Source organism: Labeo rohita, unplaced genomic scaffold (assembly GCF_022985175.1).
Source record: "Labeo rohita strain BAU-BD-2019 unplaced genomic scaffold, IGBB_LRoh.1.0 scaffold_223, whole genome shotgun sequence".
Classification (NCBI taxonomy): domain Eukaryota; kingdom Metazoa; phylum Chordata; class Actinopteri; order Cypriniformes; family Cyprinidae; genus Labeo; species Labeo rohita.
The window spans coordinates 42,148-66,625 of record NW_026128473.1 but is presented as its reverse complement, the minus strand read 5'-3'; the positions used below and the strand labels follow the sequence as shown (position 1 = coordinate 66,625).

General features: G+C 36.4%; 1 protein-coding gene across 1 annotated transcript in view; it reads left to right on the top strand.

The window, feature by feature from the left end:
- The window catches only part of LOC127159512 (ribonuclease inhibitor), a gene marked incomplete at its 3' end in the record, with an annotated part of 73,186 nt that overhangs the window by 8,397 nt on the left and 40,311 nt on the right, over positions 1 to 24,478 (top strand). Inside the window, exons 4-5 of the mRNA XM_051102323.1 lie at positions 17,967 to 18,140; positions 18,731 to 18,904. Coding sequence (XP_050958280.1) covers positions 17,967 to 18,140; positions 18,731 to 18,904 — 348 coding nt within the window. The remainder of the gene's footprint in view (positions 1 to 17,966; positions 18,141 to 18,730; positions 18,905 to 24,478) is intronic.

The window sequence follows — 24,478 nt, the reverse complement described above, 5'->3', positions numbered from 1 at the left end:
TCTGTCTGGGTCTGAAGTACTTAAAGAGGTGTAGCAAAAAGATCAGGGCGCTTTCTGTAGCCAGAATGAGCCCATGGTTGACACATTTCATACTGTGTATTTTTCTCAAGTCAAGTATGCATCTTACTCCTAGATTCATCTTGGAGATCTTGATGTCTTGTATTGATTTGATATCTTTGAATTTTCTGTATAATTGTTATAATACATATTTACCTGACTGACAATAAATTGTTACAATTGATTTTATTCTGACTTACTCTGAAATGATTTTCAAGTAGTTTAAGTGAAGACGTATGTTACAGCAAATATTTGTCCAGGGTTAAGTACATACTAGATCTCAGGTTAGATGGAGCATGGGGCACATCAGGTGAGATTCTAGATTTCTGACTGATTGACTTTAGTTAAGTTGTTATGCAGTTGCATTAACTATGGGGGGCTAGACAAAATACTATTGGAGTACTAGCATGGTTCGGGCATATTTCATAGTACTAGCCATAACCTCTGGTTATTGTCTCAGCTTTATTCAAGTTTTATTCAAGATTTAGTGAATTTCTCACCCTTTTTGAGACTTTATTCAAAAGCCTAGCAACTAAATCATTTTCTTGGACAAACCTCATTTACATTACAACACTCACCCACTGATATATTTGTTATTAAAACCCTCCACACATCACTTTTGGCCACTGTTGTGTTTGGTGGAGTTAGTGTCAAAATATTTAAAGGGGTCATCGGGTGCAAACTTCACTTTTTCATGTTGTTTAAACATTAATGTGTGTTGGCAGTGTATGTACAAATCTACCCTATAATGACAGAAATCCATGCAGTGGTTTTTAATTAATCTGTAAAAATGATACTTTTTCAAATCGAGCCGTTCTCAGATGCCTGTCTTTGTGCCATGACACAGACAGAGGCCGCTCCCACAATAGTTGATTGACATGAGCTCTTACCTCAGACCTATCAGCTGTAACAGTCAGACCTCCATTGTTTCGATGGAGCAGGGATGCAAGTTAGACAAGAATATCTCAGATTGAGCGATTGAGGTGTTGTGTTGCTGGATGTAATAATGAACATAGTGGTCGTCATTTACTCCCGACATCTGAATGCTCCTCCCGATCTACATTAATGCATCTGTGTTCACACAAATCATTAGTGATCCAGCTTCACCTGCAGCAGAAGTGAGTTTAATGGGTTTTTTAATGAAACTCTGCAATCACCTTTCCTAATAACCTGCTAGTTAGCAAGTTTTGCTGAAGTAAACAATCTCTCAGAGCAGCAGAGAGGGGCGGGGTGAGCAGAGATCATTTGCATTTAAAGGAACAATCCCTTAGAATGAGATGATTTCTGCAGAGCTCATTTTGACAAGGGTGTTGTTTTACACTACCATTGAGAATTTTTAACCAAAGTATATTAGAGACTTTTCATTAAGACCCTAAAGAATCAAATCAACTTGGGGAAATTGGGCATCCGATGACCCCTTTAAGACCCTGCTTACTGTGTCATCACCGGTGCATTGCTGCATTTTTCCTACTTGTATTTCTGCAGTTAGAGCATTGAATTGTAGAGTGTTTCTTACTTGGTCAGTTACAAAAAAAATGCTTGGTGATCAAGTTTCTATCATTTTATCAATTCCATATCATCATATAACTCCAATATGTCATGTTCATTGGAATGTGTGTGTCTCCTCCTCTTTGCTGCCATCTTTACTATTAAACTAGGTTAGGAGACGTCTCCAGCTCTCTTAAATAATTTAGGAGCTGAGACCTAGTCTTAACACTTAGGAACCTTTATGAATCACTCTTATTCTTAAATGTAAGAATAAGAGTAAAAATATATCATTCTTAGACTTTTGACACACTTAAGACTAAAATTTTACTCTGAGCGGCTTTATAAATACGGCCCCTGGTTCATACCACGTCCCAATCTGGTTGAGCAAGACCTTCCCTTTCCCAGGAGTGGATAGTGGAATATAAGTATACTGCAGTAAAAGGACTGAATTATAAATATTAGAAACTAAACTACAAGAAGGAGTATTAATGTTCAACCACTTCTACAGAGGATGTGAGACATTGGTGGCCCAAGGAACGTCATAGACCATATATATAAGCCTCAGTCTTATATATAAAAAGAAAGAAAATCCAGGTAAACAATCGTTCATACCACAAGAATTAAGAATAAATGACGATACTATATCCCAGATGGCAGAAATTAATTCAGGGGTATTTCTGTCACTACCTGGAGCTTTGTTCTTTGTCATGGAGTCTAGAGCCAGTTTCAGTTCATCTAGTGACAGTGGGACATTTAGTGTCTCTAAGTGATGTTCATCAAATACTGCTGAAGAAAAGATAGATTTTGTCGATAACTACAGGAAGATTTAGAAGTATATAGTTCATAGTAAGATTTAAAGAATGTGAGTAACCAAAAAGTAGCTGGTCCACTTTGACTGATAGAAAAAAAAAATACTATGGGCCAGCAACTGTTTGGTTAACCACATTTTTCAAATTAACATTTATGTTCAGCAGAAGAAGGAAACTCATTCATGTTAAAAAAACAACTTGAGAGTAAGTAAATGAATGAATTTTTGGGTGAACTATCCCTTTAGTGGTAAGGGGGTCATATGATGCATAGCACCGCCCACATGTATATGCAAAGAAAGAAAGCATAACTTTTTATACTGGCTGTAGTATTGTTGCAGCTGCAATTTGTTCTTTCAAATTCCACAGTGTAAATAGTGAATCCGCTGTGGCAAGAGCACAATTGGCTCTTAAAGGGAATGGGAGATGAGACTCTGATTGGTTTAATGCACGTTACGCCCAAAACACACCCATGACTCATTAAGAGATTGGGGACAACCGCGGAATATCCAGTGATGTCCACTTCGCAGGGCACTTCATGGTCGAATAGAACAATTGCCGTACGTGATAAGAGATACATTCAAAATTAGCATAGTGGGGGGGCGCGAGGACTGGAGTTGAGAAACGCTGCTATAGACCAATACACAGTGACGTCACTTGCAGCCACGCGCATAGTGGTTGCAGAAAAAACACTGATAACCAGTGAAGGTAAACGGGTAAAAGCAATGAAATAAGATGAAAAAAATATATTTTTGTGCCTTTTGACGTCAAAATCGTAATGCAAATAATTTTTTATAGAATACTGTAGTCAAAGATGTAATTTGAAGCTAAACGCAGACGTTTAAACGGACAAACTATGTATGAGGCGCCACGTAGGATTTAAATCAAACTTCGCTTATCAATACATACATAAAACACGTGCATATACACCTAGAAATTACTTGCATATACATGTATACTGGTGGATGTTCAAAATATACATATGAAATACACGTGCACACTAATATGAAATCCATACCAATACATCTTTTATTAGTAATGAATACATATACACTTGTGAATAACTTGTATATACATATAAACTTAACGCATGAATACGCTAAAAAACACTCGCTTATACATATAAACTTGATCCATGCATATACACCTACAACAACACGCACATATACATATAAACTCGCTGCATGCAGACACACCTGTACATACTCGCATATACATATAAACTTGACCCATGCATATACACCTGAAAACACTCGCACATACATATAAACTCGTTGCGCGCACATACACCCATAAAACACTCACGCAAACATACAAAATAAATTTCAGGTAAGACGCATGCTTGAGTTGTGTATATACATATATGCAAGTGATTTCATAATATGTGGATGTGCGTGAACTTTTCAGTGCAAACGGAAGGCATCTCAGTGTAAAAGGAAGCAGCGGCACTTCCGGCGGAATCTCCAGATGCCGGGGCATTTTAAAACGCTTAATGTGACTTAATGCATTAAAATAGTGTTTTAAAAATACCTTTAATATAGCATACGATGTACCAGGGGCGAATTTCCACTCAAAATCCCGTTCAGCACGCCGAGAGTTCGCGCGATCGTTCAAACAAAACCGAAAGTAAAACGCGCACGCGCCTTCAAAAGCAATTTTAATACCCCGCGTTTAGAGCGCAACTCCCCAATGCGTGCAAATTAGGCTACATAACATATTTAGGATGTTATTAGTATGCAGGCTATTGTGAAGTTGTTTATTTAATATTAATTGTATTCTATTTTTGCATGTTTCTGTCAAGGACTTTTATTTTGGTGTTGCGTCCTCTGAGAAGGAGGGTCTTATAATGTGAAGGAGGAGAGCAGAGTAGATTGTGGCGGGCACAGAGATTAGTGTTGATCTCTTCCCGAGTTCTAGGCCTTTGCTCAATAAAATTTAATAGTCGTCGGTATTTTCAAGTCTGTCGTCTTTATTTACATCCACCCACGGGCAGCTAAATCTTACACTATTATAGGTTGTGTAGTTGTCTATAGCTCTCTATCATGTTTGAAAAATTTTGGCCTCTATTTAAATTGTTTTAACTATGTTCTGTTCTACTTTCTGAGTATGAATTATTACAATGCAGTAAAAGCATGGGCGTCGGAAGCAAAATAAATGTGGGTGGGGAGTATATGCCATTTTCTGTAGTGTGGTGCCTTACTATGTGTATTATCTCTGCGCACTAACGTGACAACACTACAAAACGGGGCAATTGAAGTGTGTTTCTAGTGGCGTAAGCGACAAAACGAATATCCAGTGTGTTTTGACGCAAACGACCCGAGTTCGCGTCCACCTATTGCCGAAATCGTTCTTCTGCCTTTTCACATCTCATTTTACATCGGAAAGGCATTTGTTTTCAATAAACATAAAAATGAAGGAACTAATCTAAATGTTAGAATAAAGTATCGAGCAGGATTAGGTGTATCTGAGCAGCAGATACGATACACTCAGATGCTTTATTTACTTTGCTGTGTTACAGAAGTGCATTCGTCATGTGGAATGGATTTGACTGATGGCGCTTTAAAAAGTGCGCAGACATATTCGCCGAATTAGAGAGGTAAAAGTGGGTGGGTCCGATATCGTTGGTCTTTAAAAGTGGGTGGGTCCTGTCCCCGAATGGTAAAAGACAACAACACTCAAGCACCATAAAACTCAACTGACTGGCTTTATTCTCTCCTGTATGATTTCATAAGTCTATATAAGTATATATATCCATAAGTATATATATATATATATATATAAACAGTCCTTTCTTAATCGTATTAAATGCGAACAATAAATGCAGCCATATTAGTCTATTCTCTCAGTATTCAAAGTGCAAACAGAGACTACACTTTTCAAACATGATAGAGAGCTATAGACAACTACACAACCTATTATAGCCTACATACTAATAACATCCTAAATATGTTATGTAGCCTAATTTGCACGCATTGGGGAGTCGCGCTCTAAACGCGGGATATTAAAATTGCTTTTGAAGGCGCGTGCGCGTTTTACTTTCGGTTTTGTTTGAACGATCGCGCGAACTCTCGGCGGTGCTGAACGGGATTTTGAAAAGTGCCCAGTGGAAATTCGCCCCTGGTACATCGTATGCTATATTAAAGGTCTTTTTAAATCACTATTTTAATGCATTAAGTCACGTTAAGCGTTTTAAAATGCCCCGGCATCTGGAGATTCCGCCGGAAGTGCCGCTGCTTCCGTTTGCACTGAAAAGTTCACGCACATCCACATATGAAATCACTTGCATATATGTATATACACAACTCAAGCATGCGTCTTACCTGAAATGTATTTTGTATGTTTGCGTGAGTGTTTTATGGGTGTATGTGCGCGCAACGAGTTTATATGTATGTGCGAGTGTTTTTAGGTGTATATGCATGGATCAAGTTTATATGTATAAGCGAGTGTTTTTTTTAGCGTATGCATGCGTTAAGTTTATTTTTTGTTACAACCTCTCATTAAAATGGCTCGAAAAGAGAGATTATGTAACATAAAAGGAATGAGGAAACGATGTCACTGTTCAAATCTATTTATTCACTCGCTCAACGGATAACGACATTAACGAATTTAGCAACCAAATAATTAACATAATGGACAACAACTAACAAGGAAAAAAAAAAAAAAAAGAACACACAAAATAAACAAAGAAAAAGGACGAAGTTTGCTGGCTGGCCCACAAGAATCAGTCTATCCTTTTCTTCTCCTCGTTGGCGTCTTTTAACTACTATCTGGTAATCAGCCTCGCAACAACGAACAGGTGCGTCCACCTAAAAGAAAAAGAGAGGGAGAGAGCGAGAGAGCGAGAGAGCGAGCGCCTACACGCTCATAGAGATAGCGTAACGCCAAGAAAACAAGGGAGGGGCGACAAAAAGTAAACAAGATCCTGCTCAAGCCGCCGACCATAACATGTATATACAAGTTATTCACAAGTGTATATGCATTCATTACTAATAAAAGATGTATTGGTATGGATTTCATATTAGTGTGCACGTGTATTTCATATGTATATGTATGTATTGATAAGCGAAGTTTGATTTAAATCCTACGTGGCGCCTCATAACTATGGATGAAAACTGCTTGATTACTTTTAAAGCATAAATTTGATTTAAACAGTAGGTCTACATAATATTCACATATGCTGTTCATAGGGGACATATTGTATTAGCTCTACCGTTACTGCATACAATATTTTTTAAACCTATTTCTATTCACATTTATTTATTTTTTTATTTTATCTCACAATTCTGACTTTTTTTCTCACAAATGCAAGTTTATGTTTCCTAATTCGGACTTTATAACTTGATTTAACAAAACTAGTTTGTTCATTCTGAAAGGGAAAAAAAGCCAGAAGTGTGGGATATAAACTCTGAGCCGAGGGGAAAGAGAGAATAACGAGTTGTTTTTCCTCTAGAGTTGTGGGATATAATCTCAGAATTGTGAAAATAAAGGCAGAACTTTGAAATATAAAATCAAATTGACCTTTTTACTATTCTTTTATTCCATGGCTCCACAGACTGCCACTTGAATCGCCCACAAAAACGTCATATCTGTTTCGGGTCTGTAAGACTATCCCACTATCTAACATCAAATAACATTTTGAAAATGACATCTATTCAATATAATCTGTATTTTTTTTTTTTAAATCTAAGTATTTTGTTCCGTATCCATGTAATTCTCTAGCTGTACAGGTGATCTCTCCTGGGTTTTCTGCAACCATGCTGCGTGCGCATCCCAAATGTTTACAAACAGATAATTGGTCTATTAGACCATGCACCGAGTGCACCGACCGTTTTTCCTGCCGTGAAACTAGCAAAAGTGCATTCAGGTCTAGGTCACTTTGGCATAAATGTGTGCCACTCTTATGAATTTTGTATTTTGTTACCTTGTAAGCAGGCCCGGTTCTACGGGGGTGCTTGAGGGTGCTAAGCACCCCCAAACAAAAGCAAAAGCACCCTCAGATAAAATTATTAATAGCGTATTAATTTTTAAATTAATGAACACGCAGACAGATGCACACACATACATAAATTCGCCAAATTAATACGTACACACAAGCTTATAAATAATTATCTTATTTTCATCATGCTTTTAATGCCTCGGCATTTGATTGGTTGTGAGCATTCTCAGTTTGCGATCATAAAGCGTAAGTGACGTGTGACGCTGTCTCTTTATTCATTCAATGTGCGTCCAACCAATCAGCTTCATCCTTTATAGAAACAACATTGAAAACTCAGCCAAGACGGTGAAACAGCTGATCATAGCTGTACAGGGATAGACATTTTTAAAATACATTTTGTAGCAGGGCAGTGCTAGAAAGCCATTTATCATTTGCTGAAACTAACTTGTCTTCATGGAGAGCGTAGGCCATGGTTGCCTAGTAACGACAGACGCCATGGGAGCGTAACTTAGCGCTTTGGAAAGAACGCGTTTTTAGGCGCGACATGTGAACTGCTCCTAGATGAGCATGCAGTAATAACCTTCACAGTGTATTCTTGATGTTAGATGGCATTTGTTGAAACTACAATTACGATACTAGTGTAGACGATTTATATTACTCAGTCCTATTTGGTGGTACCGTTTTCATACAGTTCCATGCATATTTTTTGTGAGCACCCTCACAATTTTCAGAAGCACCCTCAGTAAGTCTTTGTTTTTGAAATAGGGATATTAGTTCGACTGTACTGCTTACACATCTCACGAAATAGTAAAACCAACATGGCAAAGAATCGTGATCAAATTGTGATATTCCTGAAAAAAAATTGTGACATTATATTTTTGTCATATTGCCCATCACTATATTGCTCAGACAGGGCTGATCTAAATCTGATATTGTGTTACTGTTCTGTGTTACTGTTAAGACACACAAAAGACATACAAGCACTAAAAGCACAATGTTTTGTGCACAATATTCCAAGTCTTCTGAAGGTATTCGATAACTTAATGTGAGGTACAGATGAATATTTAAGTCCTTACAATAAAGTTAATGTAAACTCTTTTCTCTGCTGCGTCTGTCAGTCATTCTCTGTTCAATTCAAACTCTGCTCATGTTTATTTACAACAGTCAGCTCGATAAAACTCTCTCCAAGATCATTCAGTGTTCCCATTATACTTGATTTGTAGATAAATGTCTATGATTCTAAATCATGTTACTTGTTTCCAGGTGTCTGTTAGAACAAAACACGGCGAAGCAAAGACTATTGTAAGGGGAAATGCAGCTAAACCCAAAGAGTAGGTGTGTGGAAATGAAGACCAGGCAAGAAGCTTATCAGTATGGTTTGTCACACATACTATGCAGTCAGCATCTTAGAGGGTAGATAGAGAATAAAGCAGGATTTACTTTAATATCTATTATGAAGACACATCCCTATTACAGATGTCCTGATCACTCTTCAGTCACGTAGACAGGAGGTCCCAATAGCCCGTTGTGTCCTCGCACTATGACCCAGAGGAAAAATAGAGCTCAGCGTGTGAAAGGACACTGTTACACATTCCACTCCATAGTTACCATAGTCTATCACTACTAATATGTGTTAAACCTAGATAACGTTATTCAATTATCAAACAATCTTGGAGGTTAATAATAACTAATAAGTATAATAACAGGAACTAATAATTCATATTATCATGTCCATGTCCATCAAGTCCAAGTTCGATCCAGAATTCCACTCCTTCACTATAAATAGTTTTTAACACGCACATTAACTGAAATATAAAAGTGTTAAAAGAAAAGGCTCAATAAACTGTTGCACAGATATAATACACCACACATCAATATATCTTCCCTTTGTGATTTGAACTTTTTAATGGAAACAGTTGCGTGCAATGTAGAAATATATAGTTTATCATAAATGCATTTTATATCCACAATGCAAATAGCAATGTTTGGATTTATGAAATTATTAATATTGTTTTCTATCTTTTGCTGTAGTGTGCCAGTAGGAAATATTAGTTTACATTTCCAAACATTCATTTTGTCATTAATTGTAATAATCCAGTGAGATTTTTGTTTGCACAAGGAGGTTTCTTGAAACCTCCATTTCTCATGTTTAATGCATAAATAAACCTGCGTGACCATAGTAACCCGGGATTATCAGAGATAGATTTATTACCATTTTATTTTGAGTTAAGAAATTATTATATTAATTATTATAGAAATGCATACATTATTAAATGATTATATTAACAACAGGGCTGTCTATGTGAATGCTGTCTCTGCGAGATGCCTTCCAAAGAAGTTGATCATTAATAAATATTACCCAAAGTACATTATATAAAATAGGCCAACAAGATATTTTATCCAACCTTCTATTAACTGATCGTTTTTTCATTATTATTATTATTATTATTATTATTAGCCTATTATTTTATTTTCGTTTCTGTTCGATCTCTTTACTTAACATTCTATATGTAAATACTGTAAATGCTCGACATATGTTATATGACTGGGATTTTTACTGGAATGCAAAAATCATAAAGTCAAAACTTTATTGGCATAATTGTCAGGCGTTAACAAAATATAGCCTTAACCAGTTATTAAAATAATAATAGGCTAATAATAATAATAGGCTAATAATAAATTATAAGTGACTTAGGGCTATAGTTTATATTTATTTTGTATCGCTTTGCCTAATGTTCTGTAGGCCCTATGTACTGGAATTTGCTATATTTTGCAAATACTGTAAACGACAATTATGCCAATAAAGTTTTGATTGTATTTATGCCCCTGTGTGACGATAAATGATTTACAAATGAAACTATGTGGATATATAGGCTAGTCTATTAATTAGACCCCATGCATAGTTTTTTGGGGAATTATAGTCTGATATACACAGTTGTGTTCACAAATATTGCATTACCATTAAGTAATCATTTACTGTTTAAAATGAAAAAAAAAAAAAAAACAACAACATTTCAGTGTCCATCCTGGCACCAAGTCAGTAAACAATAAAAAAAAAAAAAAAAAAAAAAAAAAGTCAACAAGTTATACTGTAAATGTTTCTGAGCTTGTATCACTAAAGACGACATGCGATTCTATTAAATTACTACTTAGATTGTATAAATCACATTTTACTGCAAGTTTAAGATGTTAATGTTGATGATTTATGATTTATAAAAAATAAAATAAAATAAAAAAAATTACTCCTGACACAAGACTATATATCTAGGTAGTCATTTCTTCATCTTCTTACTGATTTCATGCTATTATTGTTTTGTCGGATACGGCAAAAATGCTTGTATCCATGATGAAAGTTGAGCGAGCGGTCAGAGAATCGGATCACCAAACAATTACGCGGTAAATCTCAATTTCATAAAGCTCAAAATGCACCTCAATTTTTTTGCATTTTGTCTTTTTCAGCTGAATAAAAGACTATTTTCCCTATATACATTTCATTATTGAGGATTTCTTTAAAAAAAAAAAGTTTAAAAATCTTGTCTCGTTCTCGTGAACCCAGTCTCGTGTCTCCTCTTGTCAGGTGGGATAAGTGTGTCGTCACACCCCTAAAATATATATATATATATATTTATATATTTATATATTTATGTATGTATGTATGTATGTATGTATGTGTGTGTGTGTGTGTATATATATATGGGTGTAACGGTACACAGATGTCATGGTTCGGTACATACCTCGGTTCGGGGATCACGGTTCGATACGATTTCGGTAACAGGAAAAAAAAGAAACAAATCTACTATGCTAGATTTCTTTTCATTTATTTTAAACAGACAGTAGCACAAATATCAAATTTTTCCACCTACATGTGAAAATACCAAATGTTATATTGAATTATAATGTCTCATATAGGCTATAAAATCTGCAGTACATATATAAATACAAAAAATAAATATTTGAAATATATTTAATTTAGTTAACTGATAGACAAGGGGGAAAAAACTGCGACACGTAACGTAGCATATATTTGCTTAGTTTCAGTTCAGTTTTGTGACAGAAAGAAAACTCAAATGGCAGAAAGTGATATTGTATTTGTTTTTGTTTAAGTTGATTTTGCTGGTATGAGGAAAGTTGAAGTAATCACGCCGGCGCAAACAAACACACAACATATACATGAGCGCGCCCGCCTCACTGTGTCACCACAGGAACACAACTGAAGTACAGAGTCTGTAATTTACATAATAAATAATAGTGTAGCATTTGAATGCCGGTTTTGGTTTTTTACAGTTTTGTTTTTTTACCCAGGTAAGTTCGCATTTAGTTTGAGCAAACCCTTTTCAGGCTCAAGAAGGTGGATTGGTTTTCAGCAGGTTTCGTCACCATAGTAACTTACACTACACAGTTACCCTGCTCCGGAGCAGGTTTTATTCTGGGTTAGAGATCGCAAACCCAAACTAGACCAATCAGCTGTGAGCAAAGTGACATATATCTGATGCAATGAAGCCACTCCCCTGTGTCTCTAGCTCCAAATTAAAGCAGTTTACACTCAAAGAATTTTAGAAATAAAATTGCCCGACATTTGCTTATTTTTTTTATATTTATATTATATATTACACTGTGAGCTTTTGCTTAGATGAAGTTTGGGACATATTTCAGTTACATACATTGTGTGATGGTAATAAATAACAAATCAAATGCAGTCGCAGTATATGCTAACGAGCTAACAATGCTATCATATCTTACTCTTACTGTTTCATGATTAAAACACTATCTTTTCATCAAATTATGCTTTACTGGCTCTTTGTAATGTTAATATTTAGAAGTGTACTCGATAAGATAAAACCAAAAGTGTGGTTGCAAATAACAGCAGCAGATAATAGCCGGTTTGAACCTCACGCTAACATTGTAACCACAAACAAACAAAACATCATTCCACAGTCATTTTTTCCTCAGATAAAGTTTAAGACGTGTGGATTAGAGGGGAAATGTCTGTTCAAAGGGCTGACACTCCTGTGGTAACTTGCTGATTAAAACACGGTCATGAATCTAATTTAAATCCAAAAAGCTTAATTGGATGTTTAAATGTTAATTGTTAAAGTAATAAGTACTTTAGAAATAAAACAATAAAAGGCAGAGCTCCCAAATCACCTTGTGCATATAAACCAAAATGTCGTACTGTCTCTGCACATGTACAAGGGAAAATATGGTATTATGCTGTTAAACAACAGTGTCATACTGTTGCTGGTCAACATATCCCACAATGCATCGCAAAATACAGAAACTTACTGTTATTATATGAAAACAGCATTTTACTGTTAAATTTCCTTGTAAATTTACAGGAATTGTTTACAGTGTAGATAGTCTTTTAGTCAAATTATTTAAAAGTTTCTGAACACACTGTAGTTTAATTGTCATCAAGCTCAGATTCACTCTATCACTGTATCTCTACAGCAGGTCTGTGAGTCTCCAGATGATCAAAAACATTCAGTTTCACAAGCCAGTTTTCTCTCACTCCTTCTGAAAGATCTTGAGGCTTTTAATTGCACACTCTGTATTTGTAAACTGAAAATCATGATCTAGTGAGGTTTTGCTCTTCTGTTCTGTGGGACGTTTCTGTTCTCCTGAGTTTGCTTTAGGACTGAGTGTCACTCTAGTTTCTTTCAAATAACTGTGACTATTAGACTTTGTTTTCAAATATGTATCTATTTATTTGTGTGTTCAAATTTTCATTTTTAGAATAATGAAGAGTTTTTAAATTAGGGACTCATATCAGGTATCAGTTCTGATACTACTATTCCTTGCAGGTATATTGCTCAGACAGGGCTGATCTAAATCTGATATTGTGTTACTGTTCTGTGTTACTGTTAAACCACACAAAAGACATACAAGCACTAAAAGCACAATGTTTTGTGCACAATATTCCAAGTCTTCTGAAGGTATTCGATAGCTTAATGTGAGGTACAGATGAATATTTAAGTCCTTACAATAAAGTTCATGTAAACACTTTTCTCTGCTGCGTCTGTCAGTGATGCAAAATCGAATCCACGTCAGATGGGGTGGGTTGGAGAAGTTACAAATTTATTCAGTTTTCAGAAATGCAAATGAGTAACAGAAGAATCATAACTTGAAACTGAACAATGATTTCAATAAGCATGTTCAATCCATTCATTTCACAAATAAACTGAATAACATAAATTTAATTTAAGGTCTCAATCAGTCTAAATCAAACTAAGTTAGTCTAACTTCTATGTTTAATCTATAAACCATACGTCATAAACCATAAATCATAAATCATATTAAAGGAGAAGTCCACTTTCAAAACGAAGATTCAAAAAGAAAGAAGGGTCTTCTTTAGCGAAAATAATACAATTTATATACTTTTTAATGTCAAACATTCATCTGAGACATGTGACATTTTATTCATTGCTTTCTATGATGTCGGACTCAGAGGCGCCAAAATTAACCTGGCAGTGGTCAGGTGGTGCAGCTGTCACTGGTCCAAGTCATAACTCTCAGAACATTCTGAGTTTACAAGTTGTAATTACAAGTTCAGGAGCATGTGAGGGCTTTGGCGTTGAAACACGTAATTCAGCTTGAGTAGAATGTCACGTGTTGTCAGCTCAGAATTACGTCATGGTGTGAATGCAGCTTACAAACACAATGTATGTAAATGTCAGTCACGACTACATTAGCTCGTGACTAGAAGAACACTATATACATTGTGATTTCTCACCCTCGGTGACCCACACGTGCTGGACGTCCTTTGCTCTAATAAATATAGACTCTGATCGTGTTCAGTTACAACAGTCAGCTCAGTAAAACTCTCTCCAAGATCATTCAGTGTTCACATTATTATACTTGATTTGTAGATAAATGTCTATAATGTGTATTTGCATATATCTTGCAGTTTGTTTGTTTGTTTGTTTGTTTGTTTTTTTTTGTTGTTGTTGTTTTGTGTCAGAACAAAACATGGTGTAGCAAAGACTATAAATAGTTTTTAACATGCACATTAACTGAAATTTAAAAATGTTAAAAGAAAAGGCTCAATAAACTGTTGCACAGATATAATACACCACACATCACTATCTCTTCCCTTTGTGATTTGAACTTTTTAATGTAAAGTGTTGTGTGCTGTGACTCCATGTTGTTTCTTCAAGCACATCATTTTACACATCAGATGCAAATACTGTAAACATTTTGTGCTGCACTGTTTGTTTTATCTATCATATGTTGATGCCTTATTAAAAAAAGTGTTTTATAGTATATATTTATGTAAAAATATATTATTTTTCATAGATGCATTTTATAACCACAATGCAAATAGCAATGTGTAACATTTTACCAGATTTAGTGCTACAGTTTTATTTGTTCCCCACCAAAAATTTTCACAAAATGTTTGGATTTATAAAATTATTAATATTGAGCACTGATTTTTCAAGAATAACTTTGCTTTTTTGACAACTATTCACAACTGCTTTTAATTTAAAGCTTGTGTTTCACAAAATGTAAAATGTCTAATTTTGGTGCAGCATATACTGTAAATTGTAAAAATTGAACAAGAGCATTTTAAGAATCAGTGATCAGTATCTGCCTCAAATGTCCTGATCAGTGCAGCACTAAAGCAAATGAACTGCCTTTTCAAAATTGTTTGAATGTCTTCAGTTTAAGGAAATACTTTTTTTCCCCCTAAAAAACAAACAAACAAACAAAAAACGTGCAAAGTAATATATGTATATTTTTATAAGCAGACTTTGTTGTTGACTTGTAATTGTTTAGTCTACAGTATGTTTGAACATTGATCTGTGAGACTAAAGTGATTTATGACAATAGTAGACAGTCACAATTTCACAGTTCAGTTCACAGTGTTTTAACTAATTAACAGAAAACTTTTGAATTTAAAACTATATTAGTAAACGTTGAAACTTACATTAAGGTTATTACAGTGGCTTGCAAAAGTATTCGGCCCCCTTGAACTTTTCCACATTTTGTCACATTACAGCCACAAACATGAATCAATTTTATTGGAATTCCACGTGAAAGACCAATACAAAGTGGTGTACACGTGAGAAGTGGAACGGAAATCTTACATGATTCCAAACATTTTTAACAAATAGAGAACTGAAAAGTGGGGTGTGCGTAATTATTCAGCCCCCTGAGTCAATACTTTGTTAGTCTCAGCCTCAGACGTCACGCCCACGGAACGTTGGCTAAACGTCTGATGCATATGGTTCACTTAACTGGAAACACTTCAGGAATGTCGAAGTCGTCATCTGATTGGTTGAATTTTATCGGTTTTCTGGGGGACGCAAGTGTCGCGTTTATTTTCGGTCCGCCGGGAAACAAAGCGCAGACGTGTGATTGCAGAAGAAAAACTGTCGTGTTTACATGAGTGACAATGATCATTTATCAAGATCAGCTAAACGTAGGATTCTCAGAAGTATGTGAGGTTCACGGCATAGACTCTTTAAGAGATGTCCAGGAGTTTTGTTTGAGGCACTTAGTGGAGACAAAAAGAGATATAATGCAGACGCCATTGTTTTTATATGTGCACGAACAGATCAATGACTTACTGCTTGTTTTCTTCTCCTTCTTTGATTTTCTATGCTGACTGACTTGTTGCAGGCCGGTCTGTTGTTCTGGGGACATTTCCACGCCCCGAAACGTGACGCTGAACGAAACGAACTGTGATTGGTTGTTTGACATGTCGGTCAAGCGGCCTAATGGGCGGGCCTTGGCCAAAGAAAGCTGCTATGAATTCCAGACCTTCAACCGTCAGTCTGAAGGTCTGGCTACGCGAGACTAATACTTTGTAGAACCACCTTTTGCTGCAATTACAGCTGCCAGTCTTTTAGGGTATGTCTCTACCAGCTTTGCACATCTAGAGACTGAAATTCTTGCCCATTCTTCTTTGCAAAACAGCTCCAGCTCAGTCACATTAGATGGACAGCGTTTGTGAACAGCAGTTTTCAGATCTTGCCACAGATTCTCGATTGGATTTAGATCTGGACTTTGACTGGGCCATTCTAACACATGGATATGTTTTGTTTTAAACCATTCCATTGTTGCCCTGGCTTTATGTTTAGGGTCGTTGTCCTGCTGGAAGGTGAACCTCCGCCCCAGTCTCAAGTCTTTTGCAGACTCCAAGAGGTTTTCTTCCAAGATTGCCCTGTATTTGGCTCCTTCCATCTTCCCATCAACTCTGACCAGCTTCCCTGTCCCTGCTGAAGAGAAGCACCCCCAGAGCATGATGCTGCCACCACTATATTTGACAGTGGTGTGTTCAGAGTGATGTGCAGTGTTAGTTTTCCACCACACATAGCGTTTTGCATTTTGGTAAAAATTGTTCCATTTTGGTCTCATCTGACCAGAGCACCTTCTTCCACATGTTTGCTGTGTCCCCCACATGGCTTGTGGCAAACTGCAAACGGGACTTCTTATGGTTTTCTTTTAACAATGGCTTTCTTCTTGCCACTCTTGCATAAAGGCCAACTTTGTGCAGTGCACGACTAATAGTTGTCCTATGGACAGATTCCCCCACCTGAGCTGTAGATCTCTGCAGCTCGTCCAGAGTCACCATGGGCCTCTTGGCTGCATCTCTGATCAGCGCTCTCCTTGTTCGGCCTGTGAGTTTAGGTGGACGGCCTTGTCTTGGTAGGTTTACAGTTGTGCCATACTCCTTCCATTTCTGAATGATCGCTTGAACAGTGCTCCGTGGGATGTTCAAGGCTTGGGAAATCTTTTTGTAGCCTAAGCCTGCTTTAAATTTCTCTATAACTTTTTCCCTGACCTGTCTGGTGTGTTCTTTGGACTTCATGGTGTTGTTGCTCTCAATATTCTCTTAGACAACCTCTGAGGCCGTCACAGGGCAGCTGTATTTGTACTGACATTAGATTACACACAGGTGCACTCTATTTAGTCATTAGCACTCATCAGGCAATGTCTATGGGCAACTGACTGCACTCAGACCAAAGGGGCTGAAGAAATTACGCACACCCCACTTTTCAGTTCTTTATTTGTAAAAAATGTTTGGAATCATGTATGATTTTTGTTCCACTTCTCACGTGTACACCACTTTGGATTGGTCTTTCACATGGAATTCCAATAAAATTGATTCATGTTTGTGGCTGTAATGTGACAAAATGTGGAAAAGTTCAAGGGGGCCGAATACTTTTGCAAGCCACTGTAAATGCTGTACTAGTTGTTCATCATCAGTTCATGTTAACTAATGTAGTTAATGTTATCAAGTGAAACCTCGTAACTTGGATAAATAGCTCACATCTTAATGCAGGGGTCACCAAACTTGATCCTGGAGGGCCGGTGTCCTGCAGAGTTTAGCTCTAACTTGCCTCAACACACCTGTCTGGAAGATTAAAGTAAACCTACAGTATTAAGACCTTGGTGTGTTTGATTACGGTTGGAGCAAAACTCTGTAGGACACCAGCCCTCCAGGACTGAGTGTGGTGACCCCTGTCTTAATGGGTAATTTAGCTGATTTTCAACCTTTGCATACATTTGTGACTTTTGTGTAGTTTGTGTTATGTTTAAATGAACTATGTGTAGTCTTTCTTCATATTACCTGCACACAGATATCACTGTTTATTTGTCAGCAAACGAAGATGAAAAACATTAGTAAGTTGATCATCATAGATCTGATTCATTGTCTTTTCTCTTTCTGTCTTCAGTCTGTATAGATGCAGAATTACAGATGAACAGTGTCTCATCCTGACTTCAGCTCTGAAATCAAACCCATCACACCTGAGAGAACTGAACCTGAGCAGGAATAAACTAGGAGACTCTGGAGTGAAAAACCTCAGTGATCTACTGATGAACACACAATTCAAGCTGGAGAAACTAGAGTTAGTATCATTATACTGTACAGCAGTGACAGTGAGATTAAAGTTCACTGTTTAGTTTAAGACCGCTGGGCTCTTGTCACATCATTTCCAGTGCTGCATTTTCTGGCATTTCTCCATCTGAAGAAAGATTCAGGAATACAATGTTTTTATGTGCATCTGTAAAAGCAACATGACACTTGCTGAAATTTGACATCTTTGCTGTGAAATAAAACAGAAGTGACAACAAAAAAACAGTCTAATAAATGACAGTAGATGATTCTGACAGTTAGATTTATACTGGACTAATAGTATATTTCACTAAATGTTTTACTAATGCATATTTCATATGTTTGTATAGAAATGTGAACATAGACCATACTATTGTTTCTATATTGATTCTACATATTAATTTCCATTGGTAAAATTGACTTATTTGTTGACTGAGGGTCCAGACTTGGATTGTAACTAGTCTCCTCAAATACTCCTCTCTTGGTTTGTTCATTCATATATTAGAAGTTTCCATGATTTTGCTGGTTTATTAGTGAATGTATGACATTTGTTCATGATGCATCATAGATCTGATTCATTGTCTTTTCTCTTTCTGTTTTCAGTCTGTATAGATGCAGAATTACAGAGGAACAGTGTCTCATCCTGACTTCAGCTCTGAAATCAAACCCATCACACCTGAGAGAACTGAACCTGAGTCTGAATCAAATAAAAAACACAGGAGTGAATCACTTATGTGACGTACTGAAGGATTCACACTGTAAACTGGAGAGATTGAGGTCAGTAACATTCACATACAAGAATCAAAATGATGAAAATCACTTCAACAGTTTAAACCAAAACACTTTATAGTATCTAACGATGTCTACAGAAGCTTCTTAAACGAGCTCATCCAGTAAGTAAAACTGTTAAAGTGTGGAATAAAGAGTCTTCAACATGTTTTACACTAAACAATGCGTTTGGATTGAAGTAACAGTTTTATAAGAGAAGTCCCTGACTTTTTGTGACAGGTGGGATTCAGTTTACGGCACTTCTCATTCATTCCTATGGTATCCGTAAACGACGATTGAGTCTGATGCATATTAAAAATAAATAAATAAATGAAATCATAGAACAAAATGGAGTCTTCCAGCATGATTTTGTTGTCCTCTTTCTTCTTAAAAAGAGAAAAAGAAAGGAAATATTGGTCCATCCAATCCTGAGATTGTGTAGAGATTAAGTAGAGTTGCACCTCCTTATCAAGGAGCTGGGGGATTGTCCCGAGTGAGGTGTGATCCCCAACTGTGAGGTGCAGGCCGTGCTACACGCTTACTCCACCGTGTTTGATCAGGTGACTTTGAGAAATACAAAAAGGCCAGATTCAAACTATGGAAATCAATCAGGAAGACCAAGAGACATTATAGTCTGATTCTGGGGGGATATTACATCACTGCAGATTCCCAGTGCATGTGACAAATCCTGCAGCTCATCACAGAGAACCAGCAGAAAAGCCAGGGAGCCATGAGTACCAAGACCACACTCCCAGATGAGCTGATTGAGTTCAACGCTCAGTTTGAGGCACCAATCATCAGCCAAAAGCATACGATTCTGGACTCAGAGGGTATTTTGGACTTGTCACTCACGGTGTCATCGGTGGAGGTGTGCATGGCTCTGAAACCCATGGAAGGCCCAGATGACATCCCGGATGGGCAGTCAGGGTTTGCTAGTCAAGTCCTATGTAAAAAGGACCATTCCAGCCACCTTAGACTCATTAAAATTTGCATATAGACAAAATAAATTTCCCAGGAGGATCTTCAGTGTAGTGAAGCTTCATTTAATGAAGAGTAACTGTTAGCTTAGCTCACTACATTTTCCAAGTAGCTTGACCAACACTGTTAAAAAGTGCACAGTTCATTTGTGGAGTAGTTTCTAGTTACCACGGGATGTCAATCCGATGGCAGAAACAGAGAACAAATAGGAACATAATTAGCGTAGCTGCTGTTCAAACCAATCAAAGAAAGATTTGTTAAACCAGAGCTAAAAGATTTATAATGAACATTTAATCAGATATCACTGCAGGAAAACTTTATGAGATGCATTATTTGAATGCTTGGCTAAAAAGATGTGTCTTTAATCTAGATTTAAACAGAGAGAGTGTGTCTGAACCCCGAACGTTATCAGGAAGGCTGTTCCAGAGTTTGGGAGCCAAATGTGAAAAAGCTCTACCTCCTTTAGTGGACTTTGCTATCCTAGGTACTACCAACAGTACAGAGTTTTGTGATCTTAGGGAGCGTGATGGATTGTAGCGTGGTAGAAGACTAGTTAGGTACGCAGGAGCTAAACCGTTAAGTGCCTTATAGGTAAGAAGTGCTATTTTGTAGCTGATGTGGAACCTAATAGGTTGCCAGTGCAGAGACTTTAAAATTGGGGTAATATGATCATATATACAGATCGTATATATATATACGATCTGTAGCTTGTTTATTGAAGATGCAGGACAAACACCTAGTAGTGCATTACAATAGTCCAGTCTAGAACTCATGAATGCATGAACTAGCTTTTCTGCATCAGAAACAGGTAACATGTTTCGTAGCTTGGCAATGTTTCTAAGATGGAAGAATGCTGTTTTTGTAACATGAAAAATATGATTTTCAAAAGACAAGTTGCTGTCTAATATAACACCCAGGCTTTTGACTGTAGTGGAAGTAACAGTACATCCGTCTAGTTGTAAATTGTAAGCCAAGAGATTCTGTGTACTGTTTTTTTTTTTTGGTAAAATAAGTAATATTTCTATCTTATCTGAATTTAATAGGAGAAAATTATCGGTCATCCAATCTTTTACAATTTTAACACACTCTGTTAACTTTGATAATTCAGAAGTTTCATCTGGTCTTGTTGAGATATGTAGTTGAGTATCATCAGCATAACAATGAAAACTAATCCCAGATTTTCTAATAATATTACCAAGGGGCAGCATGTATATTGAAAATAGTAGAGGACCTAGGACAGATCCTTGTGGCACTCCATACTTTACTGGTGATAACTGAGATGACTCCACATTTAAATAAACAAAGTGGTAGCGATCAGACAGGTAGGATTTAAACTAGTGTTTCTCAACGGGGGCGTTCAGACAGCATGGGGGGGGCGCTGGAAGTAATAATTTTGAAAGGGGGGCGTTGAGCTGTTCCTGGGGGGCGTTTGGTCAAGACGAGTTTAAACCAAAGATGTATGTACTTGCAAAAGAAAATGGTCTGCCACATCCTAACGCTGTCTCTACACTGGATACATTAAAAACGCACTTTCTATATCTATTTTCAACTTGTCAGTAGCGCAGGCGCGTTGAATCCCGCAGGCAGAAATAGAACGCGGCATCCGTTTACTGTAGCACTCGCGCTCAGGTGTTACTGAACGACTGATTATAATGGGATCTATGTTCTTTAACACAACGTGTCGCGCTGTTCGCGGTCAGTGTAGTAGTGCTGTTCGCTGCCAGTTTACACCAGTACTCCCGCTCCTAGACCTGACGGTGTATAATTTCCTTAGCAACGACTTCAGTTTGCAGCCGCTGCGTCAAAACAATAGCAAGCATTTATACATATTTTTTCTTGAGAAAAATTTATATTAATACATTTTGTTTGCTGATTGGCTGCAGTTGGTTTGAATACCAAATTTCTAAGGAGTTTATTCAAAGCTCACAATTATAGGCTAATATATACACGTTGTTTTTTTGCTCCTTTTTTGCTTCTAATGATAATGATACTTTAAATGATAAATCAAAAATGTGATGAATGTCACGTGCCATTTAATAACATTAAAAAAATATATATTATGTGTGAACTGTTTTAAGGGTTAAGATACATACTTTCAAAACGGGCCTATATATTATAAATAAAATATAGCCTATAATATACACTAGCATTAAAAAAGGTCAGTATGATTTGTTAATGGGTTCATAAAAAAGGTTGCATTTGTTTGTTTAAAAAACAGCCTACATTAAAAACAGTAAATCTACCATTAAAAAATAAAAACTTTTTATTTGAATATATTTTCAAATCTGTTCTCTTCTCATGCTAAGCTACAGTATATTACTACAGCTTTCAGTGTCACATGATCTTTCAGAAATTATGCTGACTGTTGCTTAAGAAACATTTCTTGTTATTATTATTGTAGCTGGCACAACACACTGACAAAAAAGCAAGATTTGAAATTTAATATATATAACAAATCCAGTGTTTTCACTGGCCAACTTAGTTTTATTTTGTTAATATAAACAAATTTTGAGCCATGATCCAGCTTTACTTGCGAAGACTGAGAAGCTCCATTTATAGCCAAACATAACACCCTCACCTATTACTGATTCACCTGCTTGCTGTGTTTCAAAGCAGTTTATTTGGTTGTTCTATAACCTTTTCACTTTTATTTTGCCTCTGTCCCAACTTTTTTGGAGTGGGATGCATACTTCAAATAAATAAATAAATAAATACATATATTTTTTTTTAAATAAATATGTTTATATTTACAAAATACATTTAAGTTGGTCAGTGAAAACTTTGGAAATCTTTTCTTTGTACTTTTGTCAATTAAATAAACATTAAATAGAATGAACAAATTACAGATTTTATCATTTTACAAAATGTCCCAACTTTTCTAGAATTAGGGTTGTACTTAGTTTTTTTTAAAGTAAACTTTGAAATATTCTCACAAAATCTATGAAATATAGTAAAGTAGTAAATATAAAGTAATGTGGTATTTACTCACCAAAATAACAATGTCCACTGTGTCATTTTTATTTAGTCTTTTTAAATTTGCGGCAACAAGATATATCTGCATCTCAACAACACTGAAGCTGTAGCAGTGAAAACCACCGACATGCTTAAAAACTCTGTAAATGAATGTTATTACACTTATTTTAAAATAATTTACTCTAAAAAAAAAAAAGTACTTCACTGTCTTTTTTGATCAATTCAATGCATTCTTTAAATAAAGTAATTTCCTAAAAATCATAATGACCCCATACATCTGAATTACTGTAAATATAATAATAGTCCTTATTATAAACACAAAATAATAATAATCAACTTTAATATTTAGTGAGGACAATTAGACTACAATTTATTTGATGGGGGGCGGTGAGGGGCCTGGATAACCACTGATCTAAACCATCTTAAAGGCTGCTCTTGAATACCTGCATAGTTTTGTAGTCGACCTATTAGTTGTGTCATGATCTATATTGTCGAACGCAGCACTAAGATCAAGTAAAACTAGCAATGAGATGCAGCCTTGGTCTGACACAAGAAACAAGTCATTGGTGATTTTAACAAGTGCAGTTTCTGTGCTGTGATGGGGCCTGAAACCTGACTGAAATTCTTCATAGATATCATTTTTTTTTGCAAGAATTAGCACAGTTGAGCAGATACAACTTTCTCTAAAATTTTAGACATAAATGGAAGATTAGAAATGGGTCTGTAATTTGTCAGTTCACTAGGGTTTAGTTGTGGTTTCTTAATAAGAGGCTTAATTGAATGGTTTAGGGAAGTGACCTAAAGATAATGATGAGTTGATAATATTGAGAAGCGGTTCTTCTGCCACAGGTAACAATTCTTTCAGTAATTTAGCAGGTACAGGATCTAATGGGCATGTTGCTGGTTTAGACACAGTGATGAGTTTATTTAACTCTTCCTGTCCTATAGCGGTAAAGTACTGCAGTTTTTCTTTGGGTGCGACGAAAGAAGCTGATGTATTAGACTCTGTTATCTATTTTATCAGTGAAGAAATTCATGAAGTCATTACAATTAAACTGTAAAGGAATATTTAGATCGGGTGGCGTCTGGTTATTTGTTAATCTAGCCACTGTGCTAAATAAAAACCTTGGATTGTTTTAATTATTTTCTATGAGTTTGCAGATATGCTCAGTTCTAGCAGCTTTTTAAAGCCTGTCTGTATCTGGACATGCTGTTTTTCCACACAGTTCTAAAAGCTTCTAAGTTTTTCTCCATTTGCGCTCAAGATTACAAGTTTCTTTCTTGAGAGCATATTTTTAAAATGATGAGTGGACCCAGTGACATTTTGCTTGAATCCAAATGAGTTTATCTGGAAATGGAGCGTAGCGTCCTGGAGATGTTGTCCGACAGCAGCTCCGCTTCGACTCTGCTGGGGTTCAGGCCATCAGCACAGAAAAGCCTAGGATGTTCCCAGAAAAGATTCCAATTATTAACAAAGAGCAGTTTCTGTTCTTTACACCATGTCAATAACCATCCATTTAGTGCAAGAAGTCTACTGAACCTTTCGTGCCCACGTCGATACGTGGGAAGCGGTCCTGACACGATGATCCTCGTCGCGGGCGACGTGCTGCCAACCGTCTCGATCAGGCTGCT